This window comes from Ictalurus furcatus, chromosome 1, assembly GCF_023375685.1.
Source record: "Ictalurus furcatus strain D&B chromosome 1, Billie_1.0, whole genome shotgun sequence".
Classification (NCBI taxonomy): Eukaryota; Metazoa; Chordata; class Actinopteri; order Siluriformes; family Ictaluridae; genus Ictalurus; species Ictalurus furcatus.
The window spans coordinates 26430780-26444546 of record NC_071255.1 but is presented as its reverse complement, the minus strand read 5'-3'; the positions used below and the strand labels follow the sequence as shown (position 1 = coordinate 26444546).

At 37.5% G+C, this 13767-nt stretch overlaps 1 protein-coding gene across 2 annotated transcripts in view; it reads right to left on the bottom strand.

Annotated features, from left to right (window-relative positions):
- cep162 (centrosomal protein 162) overlaps positions 1 to 11530 on the bottom strand; it is a 38413-nt gene extending 26883 nt beyond the window's left edge. The window contains exons 1-12 of one of the 2 annotated variants that reach the window (XM_053634522.1): positions 11060 to 11530; positions 10740 to 10837; positions 9093 to 9252; positions 3294 to 3437; positions 3052 to 3199; positions 2849 to 2928; positions 2449 to 2510; positions 2257 to 2287; positions 1508 to 1633; positions 1168 to 1350; positions 410 to 491; positions 104 to 338 (exon numbers count right to left, since the gene is read on the bottom strand). In XM_053634522.1, coding sequence (XP_053490497.1) covers positions 104 to 338; positions 410 to 491; positions 1168 to 1350; positions 1508 to 1633; positions 2257 to 2287; positions 2449 to 2510; positions 2849 to 2928; positions 3052 to 3199; positions 3294 to 3437; positions 9093 to 9252; positions 10740 to 10799 — 1311 coding nt within the window. In that variant the 5' untranslated portion in view covers positions 10800 to 10837; positions 11060 to 11530. The remainder of the gene's footprint in view (positions 1 to 103; positions 339 to 409; positions 492 to 1167; positions 1351 to 1507; positions 1634 to 2256; positions 2288 to 2448; positions 2511 to 2848; positions 2929 to 3051; positions 3200 to 3293; positions 3438 to 9092; positions 9253 to 10739; positions 10838 to 11059) is intronic. The other variant, XM_053634512.1, reaches the window with a different exon arrangement.
- Positions 11531 to 13767: the final 2237 nt, after the last annotated feature.

Here is a 13767-nt window from a genome sequence, read left to right as displayed (position 1 = left end):
GTAACAATTTTAACTGCATTAAAGGTGATCACCACTTTTAGGCCATGGCACTGAGACTATATTTCTTATAACTTTAGATGTTAGAGACAGCCTGCGGCTTCACCTGAGATTTCTTGCCTCTGCCAGAGGCAACAGGAGGTACCTCAGAGAAGTTATCCTGCTCCTGCATGAGCCTTTTCACCTCTTCTGTGATGCTCCTGTGTCTGTGATATGGCTCCATTGCTGCAGGGCTCTCATTATCTGCTTTTCTGAGAGCCACAGGAGAGTGCTGGGCTTTAGATTTTGAAGTATGGTCCTCTGAATCCAACTTTTCAGCCTTCTTGTCTACAGCCACTTCACTAAAACAGAAACAAGTCATTCATAATAATCTCTGACACCACACAGATGCGAAATGCTCCAGAGAGCTTACCTTAGCCTCTCAAGACACAAGCCAAAGGTGATTCCCGAATCTGGTCCAATAGTGTGCATCAGTTCTTCAACAGTGGGTAAATCTTTAACACAAACAAGACAACAAATGATTATGTTAAAGAAGCCTAGTGGTGGGTGGTATACTGGTAGAAATGAGACACCAGTAGAAATTTCCAACTGGTAGATATTTATGCAGTGAGTGCTGCATGAAAGCATGGGGCATGCTGAGACCGAAAGCATGGATGGAGAAATATAGCATTTGGCTACAATTACCATGATTTTGAGCACACATGCAAGTGTGAATTTGTCATAAACATAAATTAGGCATCACATTTATCTACCACATAAATTAAACAGATCTGTGCATCGCTCAAATCCACAACAGCCTAGGAATAATTGGTTTGAAGTGATTCCTGTTTGTTTTTTTGTAGTTTTAATTGTACATGACAATTAACAGCATGGAATTCTTTGTGTGTGATGCCTTGATGTTTGGAAGACTCCAGTGAATTCAAATTCCCCTATAAACAACAGCCATAAAATGTGTCCATCACAATATATATTGTTTCTATGCAAAACGCTGAACCAAAATACCACCGTTCAAAATTCAGGCTACATCGAACACTCCTAAGGAAGCCAATTTCAATAACTCAACTTCCTGAATCTAAGTGACAGGCAGTTATAGCAGTATAAAGTATAAACATGCCTATCTCACTCAAATGCTCATTATAAGCAGATCCCTGCAGACTTACTATTACTGACCTGATTCTGTAGTGGAGGCGTGCTGTGTGGTTCTTTTCAAACATTCTGGAGTGGAGAGAGAGAAGGGACTCCTGCTATGCTCCTTCTCTCGCTCCTCACACTCACCCACTGAGTGAGTGATCTGCATGTAAACCTCCTGCAGAGCCTCCATGTCACTTGCCCCGCTCTGACCATATGACAGTCCTACAGATAGTGACAGCAAATGAAAAAGAAAAGAGAGAGAAAACATGAAAAGACACAAAAGCAAAGCAAAGCAAACCAGGCAGCTAATTAAAATGTGGATCATTAGCTTATTATAGCAATAGAGCATATTTTCTACTCATTCGAAATGTAAACAGACCCGTGGTTCCTGGCCCTGCCGCCTGTGCTATTCTGGAGTCAGGGTACTCGGTTTTCTCTGCCGAATCACTGCGCAAAGCAGGCACTGGACCTCCATCCGTGGAGTTCAGAGAGTCATGTAGTGACACTAGCAAATGAGACAAATACACAAAGACACACCCAATGTATTAGGGTTACCAAGCAACACCAACATAATACATTTTAATTCCACTGGTTTCTTTTCCACCACTATCTTGCACCAGAACTTAAGATTGAATGATGGAGAATATGACTATGACTTTTAAATAGACTACTGGATGTTGTTGAGTAACCTTAATTACCTCGAGGTTAAGACACATTATGTTGATCAAAACAGGAAACTGGTCACATGCTCTGATCATAATGAACACAGAAGCATCACTATGCTGAAGCATGTGCCAACAATTTCATGGATTTGAGAACACACTGTACAGATAATCCAAGGGAATGATTGCAGCTGCCAGACAGCTTGGCTTCTACTATTACTACCTGCTCTGCAGTATGTACTGTACAGTCTGTTTCCATCACAGTGAATTGATGGGAATTACATCATTCACCAAATGCCACAGAACTACCACAGCAGCAAGGTGAAAATGTAAAAATCTTTCCTTAGGCTCTAATTTGTGTGACGGATGGATGCACAGACAGATATACAGACAGTATTCAGCTATACAAATGAATGTGTTTAGCCATGATGAATTTCAATCATCTGAAAGCAATGTATATAATCACCTTTAGCCAGCATTCCACACCTTTCTGGCTTCTGCAACAGACAAAAAATACGAAACAAAATTCCCTTATATAAAAGTCAACACATAAAATTCAGCAGAGAGGTCTTGTTTACAGTACCTATGGCAAAATCTAGCAAAAACAATAATTTTCAGGACAGAATGTGAAGGTATGGATATAAAATGATGCACTTACCTTGTCTTCGGGTTCCTTATCGCTTGCCTCATCTTCAAAATCATCACTGTAAGCAGGGGATGCTGGTGTGGAAACAGAGTTGGTCATTTACTTTTTAAAATATACTTTTATCCTTTTTGTGTATTCTTTCACTTCAGGCTGAAAGGGCCACTGCTCTCAAGAAACCTGAGGATTGGTTTGTAATTTTAAAAAAAAGATGCTTAGTGTTTTCTTCAGGGAGTGACAACTAAACATGGCTATTCAAATAAAAGCAGTGTTAGAGTGCATGTACATAAGAAACTTCTCTGCTCATACAATGTACAGTATAGATTACTACAACAGAGAGTGGATTCTTGGGGACAAAACCTACATGTTTGGTAGGAAATAATAACTCATGCAGCATGGCAGAGCATTCTCTCACCTGGGGTGTCTTTCACAGAACCCAAATCTCTTTCTCCATCTGCACTATGATTCTGCTTTGTCAAAGAGACATCTTCTTCTCTGAATCATGCCCATGCACATACACACATAATACACACACATGCATGAATATTCGCATCACTATTTTTAAAGGATTCTACACAATTAATTCATAGTCATATATCATCACTGTCTTTGCAACACCTTTGAGGAGACACAAGACCAGGGCTGAAGGATTCCTGGTCTTTGTTCAGTCTTGAGTCCTCAGTCACAGACTGCTCCTCTTCCTCATTTAGAGTTTTCAAGCCCAAAGCAGCAGCACTCTGTGCAGATCCATATATTATTAGTGAATCTGTAAACCATATAAAAACAGAGTCTGGTTAATGCAAAAAATCAGCCAATGATCCAAAGAGTCAAAGAACAATGACTAAGAGTGAAAGACCAACCTTCTGGCTCTAGACTGTCTCTGCTGAACACGACCTCCTCTCCTCTGGGCTCACCATGAAAACGTCGCTCCTTCACCTGATCTTCATCAACCTCCTGGATGGTTTCGGACTTCCTTAAGGATTTGCGGAAGGTCTTCCCAAGAGCTATCATTTCCACCAGTAACAAAGGAACATCAGGTAACACACACCAAAAAGTGAAAGACTTCCCTTACCAAAACTATGACTGGAACATGAATAGGTGCGTTAGCTGCACTCCAGCCCTGCACTTTACATTTGAAATGAACAAATCACATTTACATTTGAATTGTCATTCAAAGCCTCCTCATAAAGGGTATTGTTCAGCCACATGTAATTATAGCTTGTGTTCACAAAACTGCCAGGTGCATTACCAAGCAATTACTGGATATAAAATCTTTACACACAAAAACATTAATTAAAAAAAAAGCCCATGGTTTTCATTTAGCCCACTTCACTACATCATTTTCCCAACTCAAAGTGAGTATGAAAATTACTTTTTTCTAACTGCATTTTTTCTAAAAATCTTATGGAATGATTTATTAAACATTAACGGCATTAGGCAGACGCCCTTATCCAGAGCAACTTAAATTTATACACCTGAGCAGTTGAGGGTTAAGGACCTTACTCAAGAGCCCAACAATGGTGGTGGTGCTGGGGTTTAAACTCATGACCTTCTCATTAGTAGTCCAACGTTTACATTTACCCCTATTTCATGATACCACATGATAAAACCATAGTTGAAGTTAAATATACAATAATCTTATTTCTTAAGTTCAGGTTCACTTGTGCAGAAGCAAGTTGTAATATGTGTATTACGTTTATGTTGTATACATGTCTAATTAATCGCATGTGTGTACAGAATGCGTTTGGGTGAGTTTATTACCCTGCTAGTACAGCGTTTCAGTTTACCGCTGTTTATTCACGGTTCAGCTTCTGCTCACACAACTTAAGCGGGTCGAGTGGAAACACTACAACTATTCTTTCTAGATTTTTCTTCAAAAAAAACTATCGTTAGTGCATTGGTAATATCTTGAGTGTCATTTTTCCAACAGTATGGGTTAATTAAAATCGGTGCTAGTGCTTGTTACACTAGCACTAAATAAAAAAAAAAATTCGTAAAATAAAATTTTTGCATTCAAATATGCATTTTTATCTTAAATTTGACAAATATTTGAAGTTCGAATTTTAATTTAACAGCTCTAGAGGGGCTGAGAGGGCAGAAGCAGCACAAATGGCTAAAATGTAGGTGTCAGGAATCTCGCCCTCGCACTGTGCTCTCTGTGCAGACAAGTACACCTGGCTGCAGCCTGCATTATGGGACAGGGCTGCAATTTTGGGTGGGGCTACACGTATTGCTCCGCCCATAAGAGTTAGGGGTTATGGTTAACATGCTAACCATTAAGCCACCATGCCCTGTCTATGTATATTTTACTTAATATTTTTATTAACTATTATTCTTTACTCGGGCATGCACGATTATGGCCAAAATGATAATCATGATTATTTTGATCAGTATTGAGATCACGATTATTAATTGATTTATGGGACAACATATTTTTATTGCACTTTCACATTTAAATAAACAGACCGCTGCTTTCACCAATGTTGTGCTACATTCCTGCTAATGTACAAATCTTTGTACAAATCCTTAAAGTGCATCATCTCGTAGAAGCAAAATATAAATAAAATTGTACCCAAAATATAGGATAAGTAAAAAATAAAAATGCGATCAACCAAATGAAAATATGCAATCAAATATTACAATATTCACCCAAATAAACAATTCAGGCCTATGCAGAAAAGGCAAACAACAGTGTTTACAAGAGGAGAGACGCAGCCAAATCACCCAATAGAGTGGTGCATGTCATTTTGTACCGGAACCGAAAGTTAGTATCACACCGATTCCCTCGACAAAAACCCAATAGGATTTTCACAGAGGCTTTTGGATTATTGCAAAAATAAGCTCTGTGATCAACAAAAGTTTACAATACTAACACGTTTTGTCCAAGATAATTTTCAGAAATGAACACAACTTTTATGAAGTTTAAAGCCAAATACAATCGCCGGAAATAAACAGCTAACCGTATGCTATAAACAAACTACACCACGGTCGCTCGACTTCACCATCACCAACTTCACCATCGCCGCTTCCAACAACTTTTCCAAACTTGATTTAAAAACATTTTCCATAATACGGATTTACTCTGTGGATGTATTTTTATTTTTTGGGAATTGTGCACAGCATACCTGAACCAGTTTATCTACAAAGTTTTTTTCTGTTCGGCGTGATGATGTTTAATGTCCCTGACAACGCCTGTAGTACAACTTGTTAGTGTCATGATTTCCCCTCACGCAAGCACTGGAGCACACAGCGCGCTCTTTTAGTGACATTGACTTTGTTTACTTCCTACATGTGCATTTGTTATGATTTCTGTCCTGTCTCCACCACTGTATTGTCATTGGTTGTTCCCTTATGTGTCATCATTAATCTCAGCTGTTTTGTGCTCACTCTTAATTACGTTTGTCATTTAAACCCCTCGTGTCTCATTGTTCGATGTGAAGTATTGCGCGAGTTTTCCGTGCACCAGATTTTTTTCATAGTTTCAGAGCGCATAGTTTTGATCCTGTTCTCGACCTCATTGTTTGATTCTTGTTTATGCCCGTTTCCCGATCGCCTGACCTTTTGCCTGTTTTTCACCACGCTATTGTCTCACGTTTTGAATTTGTGTGCCTCTCTTGAATAAAGCTCTTATCTGCTCTTGCATCCATTCTAAACCAGTTAGCAACCGCCTTTTTCAATACACATAAAAGCTTTTTTAAAAAAAAAAATCATGAGTGGGGTTTTACTGGTGTATTTTATGTCGTAGAATAAACCATGAAAAATATTTTGAGCTTGTGTTCACCACAGACCTTATTTCAAGCTTTTAACCAAGCTCCCATTCACAAAACCCATTGATTTGGGATGATGGAATGGAAGGACTAAAATGGTAACTCGTTTCCGGGTTTTGGCATACAAAATGACATCATCCCCGTGCCACTCTATGGTGATTGGCTGTAAGTTTAGGAAGCACTTGATTTGATCTGCAGCGGCGTTTTCTGTGCAAGGAGGACAAAATTTAATCGTCAATATCACAGTCGATCATGTTTATGTAATCATGGGCAGTCAAAATCGTAATCGAGATCGATATTCGATTACTTGTGCAGCCCTACTCTTTCTTTTTTGCACAGGCCCAGTGTCAACCACTCTGCATTTCACCATGCGTTATACCTTGTATAACTGTGTATGTGACAAATAAAACTTTTGAATCGTATCTCAGATATTACCATTGCTGCTGTTCCATGAATCACTCTTTCTATTCTCTGAAGGAGGATTATCAGAGGCAGTCTCAGTGGAACTGTGGGAATTATCAGCCATAACTGGTCTTGTACCACCTGACCCAGTGAGAGTGTCATCTTCTGAGGCACTACTTCCTTCTGAATCACTGGATGTTTTGTAGGACTGAACCTTTGACTTTGATGTAAGGTGTTCAGTGCTTCGTTGTCTATCTGTGCTGTGAGAGGGCTCTTGATTAGGCAGATGGATCTTGCCTTGATGTCTAACTTTGTCAAGTGCCTTGCTGCGGGGTTTAGGGATGGGCTTAGATGGGACTAATGATAAAATAAAGGCAAGAAAAGAAATAACACAAACAAGTTACAGAGCAAAATGAAATAAACAGATTGTTGGTAGGACACCAAGAACTTGAACATGTTATTTTACAAGGAAGCTACAGGGAACAAATCTAGGAATCAAATGAGAAACAATGGAGGTATAGTCAGAATGCAATCTATGTAGCAAGTGGTATATCTGGTGATGCTTAATGGAAATACTGAGGGTTAACGAGAAATAAGCTGTACCCTGAAATAGACTCCGTCTCTGTCTGCTGTCCATAGAATGGGCGTTTTTATTCTTGATAAATTTAAACTTACCATCTTCATGTGGGTTAGCAAATAGGAGAAATGAGAAATCACAAGAAATTTGGTAAAAACAAAAGCACACAGAAAAGAGGTGGATAGAAAAATGATTTGTTAGTAAACACCAAAGTCACAAAAAGAAGTGAAGAGGATTTCATTAAAATGCCCTGGAGTAATAAAAGATAATGAAATCTCACAACGAAGTACCCAATGGGAATACAACTTAACCTGGTTAGAATCAAGGGAGCAGAGGGAATCATGACGACACACAATGGGCCTTATTTTTGAAGCTGTGTGATGGTATGCTATGCGTTGGTGCATGAGAGGACCAAGAGAATTCTTGCCAACAATCACTGAGACACAAAATAGTTAAGCATATGAGTTCCCCTGTGCGAGGTGCAGGGTATTCATGATCACCTCGGTACAGTGTAGGTATCTATTTTATCTCCTCTGGGGAAATAGGCTAAAATAGACCTCCTCCTCGCCAGTCTTTAAAGGTTGTTACAGTGGTTCCGAAACTCGGGAAGGAGGAGGGACGTGCTGTCGGAGGGTAAACATTTTATGTTTATGTTCAGTCGGTTCCCGACACCTCCTTGCTCGTCTTTAAAGGTTGTTAAAGAGATAAACACAGCTCAGGGTCAGGGAAAGAGAAAGATAAGAGAATGAGCATATCACTAAATTAAATAGTCTTAATTATTTCTAATATCTGTCACTGGTCATATACATCGTACCGAAAATATCTCAGATACGTATGTGGGAAACACTGGTATGCGTTGTAGACAAATGACACACCATATGCTTGGCAATCATAATAAATTCTAATAAAAGTATTTGAGTGTTTCCTTTCCAGATCACCTCTAATTAATGTGTGGTTATGTTATTACGGAAGAACTGTAGACTGGGGAGCCATTTAGCAAATTCACATGAATACCTTTTTAAATGGCTTGTTTTTTTGTTCATAGCCTACCCCCTACTGTCATTCCACAAATAAATTAATTATGAACATATGAAAAAAAGGAACTACAGCAACAAAAAAAAATGCCCATGATAATTTATAAACTGAGCCTCTAAACAGCCAAACAGTTTGGTGTTTGCTTGTTTTTTGATGATTGCAAAACTTTACCGTAATGCAACTACAGGCTTGGGTTTAACTCATATCAATAGCAGTGTGTTATGTACAAGTCAGCAAATTATTCATGTCTTTTCTTGTCCATTTGTGTGTCACACAATTCAGTTTCTTAAAGACACATTTCAACAGGTCTAAAAGCTTTTGCTTGTTTGCAGCAGCAGTCAATAAAGTGAAAGATGGATGCATAATCTTGCTCAATTTCTTAAAGTTAAAGCAATAACAAATCAATAAAGCAGTACTGTATCCTATTTGTGCATAAATACTTTTAGCTCATCATTCAAAATGTGACTTTGATCAATATATAAAGGAAAGGGAGAACAGGTTCATTCGCTTAAAGAACAAACCTAGTTTGAATGCAGTATCAAGTGGTCGAGGTTTTTGTTATGTTATATTGTGTGCCACACCATTTTCAATCTCAATCTCACCAACACAATGAAGAAAACGAAAAGATTGCTACTTTCTAGTTGTTTTCTTTTATGTTACCTACTCCCTAATTTTTCTGCATCCATGCTTAATTTTGGCAAATATTGAATGCTGAACACTATTAAGCTCAGTTAACATTCTGCATCTGCCTCAAAATGTTAGTTCAAAGTCAATCAAAGTTCACATTTATTTTAAATAGAAATTTCAGATTGGAAGTTTAGCTCTCCACTATGAATTATATATATATATATATATATAAACAATGGTGCTAAACCTACCTCTTCCTTGAGTCTCATCACTGTCCTCATCCTCTTGCCACCAAGGCACAGACCTCTGGCTTTTTTTCTCTTGTTGCTGTTGAGGTGCCCTTCCTAGGCTATCCAAAACGCTGGGGCGCTTAGAGCTGCTGCCCAAATCAACCGAGTCATCGGACACTGACTGTAAAGTATAACAGGACATAAATAGGTATAACAAAAGCATATAAATATATACCCTATCCTCTTTTAGTATGATATTGCTTGATGTTTAGCATGAAACAGTTGGAGAAAACAACCAATTTTTTTCTGCCAGTAATATACATTGACCTCTACTTTAAGAAAACAAATTTATGATAGCAAAATAACATGGAAATGTTTTCTTTTAACCCATTTTCTAACTTTGCCTTGAGACCTGCCTGTAAAGATCATGTCGAGTAATGAACCAGTTTTAACTGAAGCAGAGGTAAATGCGGTCAGTCTGCAACAATGTTTAAATCATTGATAATGACGTGTGATTGCTTCACACAGCAAATGTCTGGCTTTGTTTGTACACACATAAACTTAATCAATTCAGATTATAATCTGATTCCAGCTGTGAAAATGCCTGTGGTGATCCTGTACCATCACATCATCATCAAAACAGAAAAGAGCACTTACATACACTATACAGATGACTGCACAATTTTTTTAATGCTTAAATGATTACAATAAAAATACATTCATAACAAGGCATTTGGTCAACAGAACAGAACTGACTGAATGAATCCGAGGTGATTTCCCCGGCCATGTTAGCATGAACAGAGACCAGTCGAGTGACGAGACAATAATGAGGCTTGTGTTTAACTACTGCAAGTGATTTTATATCAGGTGATGACACAGAGACAGATGTGGATGATTCTAAGGATCATAGTTAGAACCCATTTTCCACTGTAAACTTTTCATTCTTTAAAATTTGGTTCTCTATAAGTAAATTATGTTTTAAATGTGGCAGGCAAGGCATTTTTCAGGCAAAATGGAACTAAATCTTTAAATGGGATTTTCTCTTTTTCTCTCATTTGCAGGTTACCAGGTTTGAAAATGATACAATGTTGTTTAAATTCACCTATAAAATAAGAAATCCCTACCAAAACATTTAAATGTGCTCAAGTATATATTTATCTTAATCAGAAATTGCTCACAAGTCTGTGTAGCCACTCTTACCATACCTCAGAGTGCTACAAGGGTTGAAACAGAAGATTGGAGTGTGTGTGTGTATATATATGTGATTACATTCATGAATGCATTTATTTCATAGTTACTTTTATTCATTTTGTAAAGAACAAGGAAATCAGAAGGAAAGACAGTTCACTATTTATCATATTTTAACATAAGTACCACCTACTATTTTCTTCAACATCATCTTCACATCACATATGTTCACAGTTAGTAAGTTAAGTTAGCTGCTATGTTCACAGTTAGTAAGTTAAGTTAGTAATCTTCATTTTCTCCATAATAACTTCTGATTGTTTTTAGATACAATCAGAGTTTAGAGTCATCATACATGTTCAATTTAAAATATAATGCCCATGAACCAAACAGTTCACAGAACATCAGGTAAGAGGATCATTGAAACATCTTTCCAAACAAGAACCATGCAAGTTCAAACACTCAAACACACACACACCTCACCTCTTTCAAGAACTGTTCAAACTGTTGATCCAGCTCTTCTTGTGTCAGTCGATAAGCCATTTCCAGAGCAGGTTAACGAGCTTCCACTGTACATATCCCTGAGCAGAAAAGCTAGTTAACGTAACTAAAATAACTAACTAGCATAAACAGACGTTACACAGTATAGGCAGGTGTGCATGAGTTACTTGTTGTGTATAACAAACTGCCTGACAGTGAGCTGGCTATAGTCTAAATAAAACATACTTCCGAGGTGAAATATGGTGTAGATGCAGCCTAGTTAGGGAGCTGAACTAATTTGTTGCTTTACATGAACTACATACCAACTTAAGTGCACTAGCAGGTGTCCAATAGGAAGTCAGTTAGGATGTTAGACCTAGTTACCTGCTTCAAAAAGCAGCAATCAGGACGCTCAAACAGCTAGCTAAGACTGTCACGTTTTTATCACCTCTTAAAAAAATCCCCCGACTATTCGATCAAATTTAATAACGTTAAATTTATTGTTTTTATTGTTGTTTTGTCACGGGTTCCCGCTATAGTGACCGCGGAAGGATTCCCTTTAAGCTCATTGGTTCTTCTTCTTCTTCGCTGTAAGCTCAGACATGGAGATCACGTCGCCGCCTAGTGTCCGTCTGTGTCATTAACGGTCAAGCTTCGGGAGGGACTAGAGCATACATCACCTTTTATTTCAACGAGTAAACAAACAGAAGTTAAAAAAACAATACAAAACACATTAAAAAAAACTACATGAATTAAAATATTTACACTACAGTATTCCTGTAGCCTTAACAGTAGCCAAACAGTTATCCATGTCTGGGAAAAATCTTTATTTGGAGTTGGAGCTGGGCAATAAACTTCATTTTCTTAAATAATCATAATATTGAAAACCTTACCATCAAACTAAATAATAATCTAGTTAAAATTCATGCCAAACAATTTTTAATCCATTCATTCATTCGTTCATTTTATTCAGTAACCACTTTACTGGACATGATTTCACAGTTTTTTTTCTGGTTTATTTATTTATTTATTTTGCAGAAAACTACTTGAACTGGCAAAACTGCAATTGCAGAAAATTGTTCGGCATGGTCTTTCACAGTGATGTTTGCTGATAAATGAGATCTTTTAGCTGTACTCATGTTCTATACACGTGAATCGAAGAACTGGAATAAAGTTGGTTTGAAGTTGGACGTTCAATATTCGCGGATATGCGGAAATTAAGGGACCGTCTCTAAAGTTACATACGTTATTGTTAAACACGTTTCTAACTTCAAAAGCATTTGAAGGGAATGACTTACAGTCATATAACCAACTGTGAAGTGTTCATCTAGGTGTCAGCTATAATGCACACCTCTTAGATTTTTGATATTTAACAAAATAAACTATTAAATCATATATAAATATTACCATGTATTTTATTACTGCATGGACTCAGACACAAAATATACCATAATTTAAAGCTCAATAGCATTTGAAGGGAATGACTTACAGTCACATATACACACGCGCGCACACACACACACACACACACACACACACATATATATATATATATATATATATATATATATATATATATATATATATATATATATATATATATATATTTATACACACGCATACATACATACATGTATGTGTATACATATACGTGTGTGTGTGCGTGTGTGTGCGTGTGTGTATGTGACTGTGTGACTGTATGTCATTCCCTTCAAATGCTGCCAGGGAGCGTAGTTGTCCTCGGACGTGGTTTCTACTGTTAAAGACAAAGCTCACTGCCACTGGTTGTTGGGCCCACAGTGTGAATCTCCGCGAGAGGCTGTCTGCATTCCCATGCTGGGCTCCTGCCAGTCTTGCAATGAGAGAAACCATTGAGTTACCCTGGTGTTGCTGTCCTTTGCTTTGGCCATCCACTGTAGTGGTGCATGGTAAGTCACCAGGGTGAAGTGTTGGCCAGCCAGGTAATACCTTAGCTCCTTGATGGCCCACTTTATTGCAAGAACTTCTCTCTCCACAGCAGCATATTTTCTCTCGGCTGGAGATGGTTTCATTTAAGAATTGTATATTTTTCTACTCCTTGTAATGTAGAAGAACATTACAAATGTAATTATAATGGCTTTAGTGTTTTAGTGGAAGTTAGGTAGAGCTATCTGTTTTGAAATTCAAAATGTAAATAAATAAGGTCCTGATTTTAGTCCTTGCTCTGAATAGACAATGTGGCAATGTGACTGACAGACAATCCAGATTTAACTGGATGTCCATGGTCCACATCTGTTGTTTTTTCTTCTTCTCCCATTTATGAAGACTAGACAGAGACCGGAGCTTTTCATTTGAGCAGATCTGACAGCTGCTGGAATATGAAGAAGACTTCAGCAAATATTGCAACAGTGTACTGACTTAAATATCTCTGACTCCACGTTTAAGCTTACTATCAAGCTAACCACCAGAGGAGTTGTAATATAATAAATGTTGTTGCATTACAATTACACCTTCCTTTAACCAGTGCATTTTGTACAAGCAATACCAAAGTTTTAGGATGATGTCTGGCACTGGTGGAAGGGTCCTCTACACAATCTCAACATCCAAGTTTTTATAGGTGGTAGGACACCAGGTTGCAAAGTTCACCTTCACACAACAGCCTTATTATATATGCTTTAATTATTATTTAGTTAATATTTTGATTACATTTTTGCTCCACCCCTCAGAGGAAAGTGGTAGAAGACCATTCTTATTCTCACCATAAGCCAAAATGTTGAACACTACTGTAAAATTATTTAATCCTCAGAATGTATTTTTTAAAAAATTTTTTTATTTTTTTTTACTTGAGATGGAATCCTCTAACCCAGTAGTCTTGAGCTTCATAATTAATTCTGATGTGTTTTTAATTAATGCATGGGCAGAATGCAATATGTTTTTGATTGTGTGGGTTTGGTTTTTCACATCATTTGTTTGTATTAAATAGATTTGTATTAAACACTGTGTATTCAAACATAGCTATTAATTTGCTATTAATTTCATTACATACCCATTT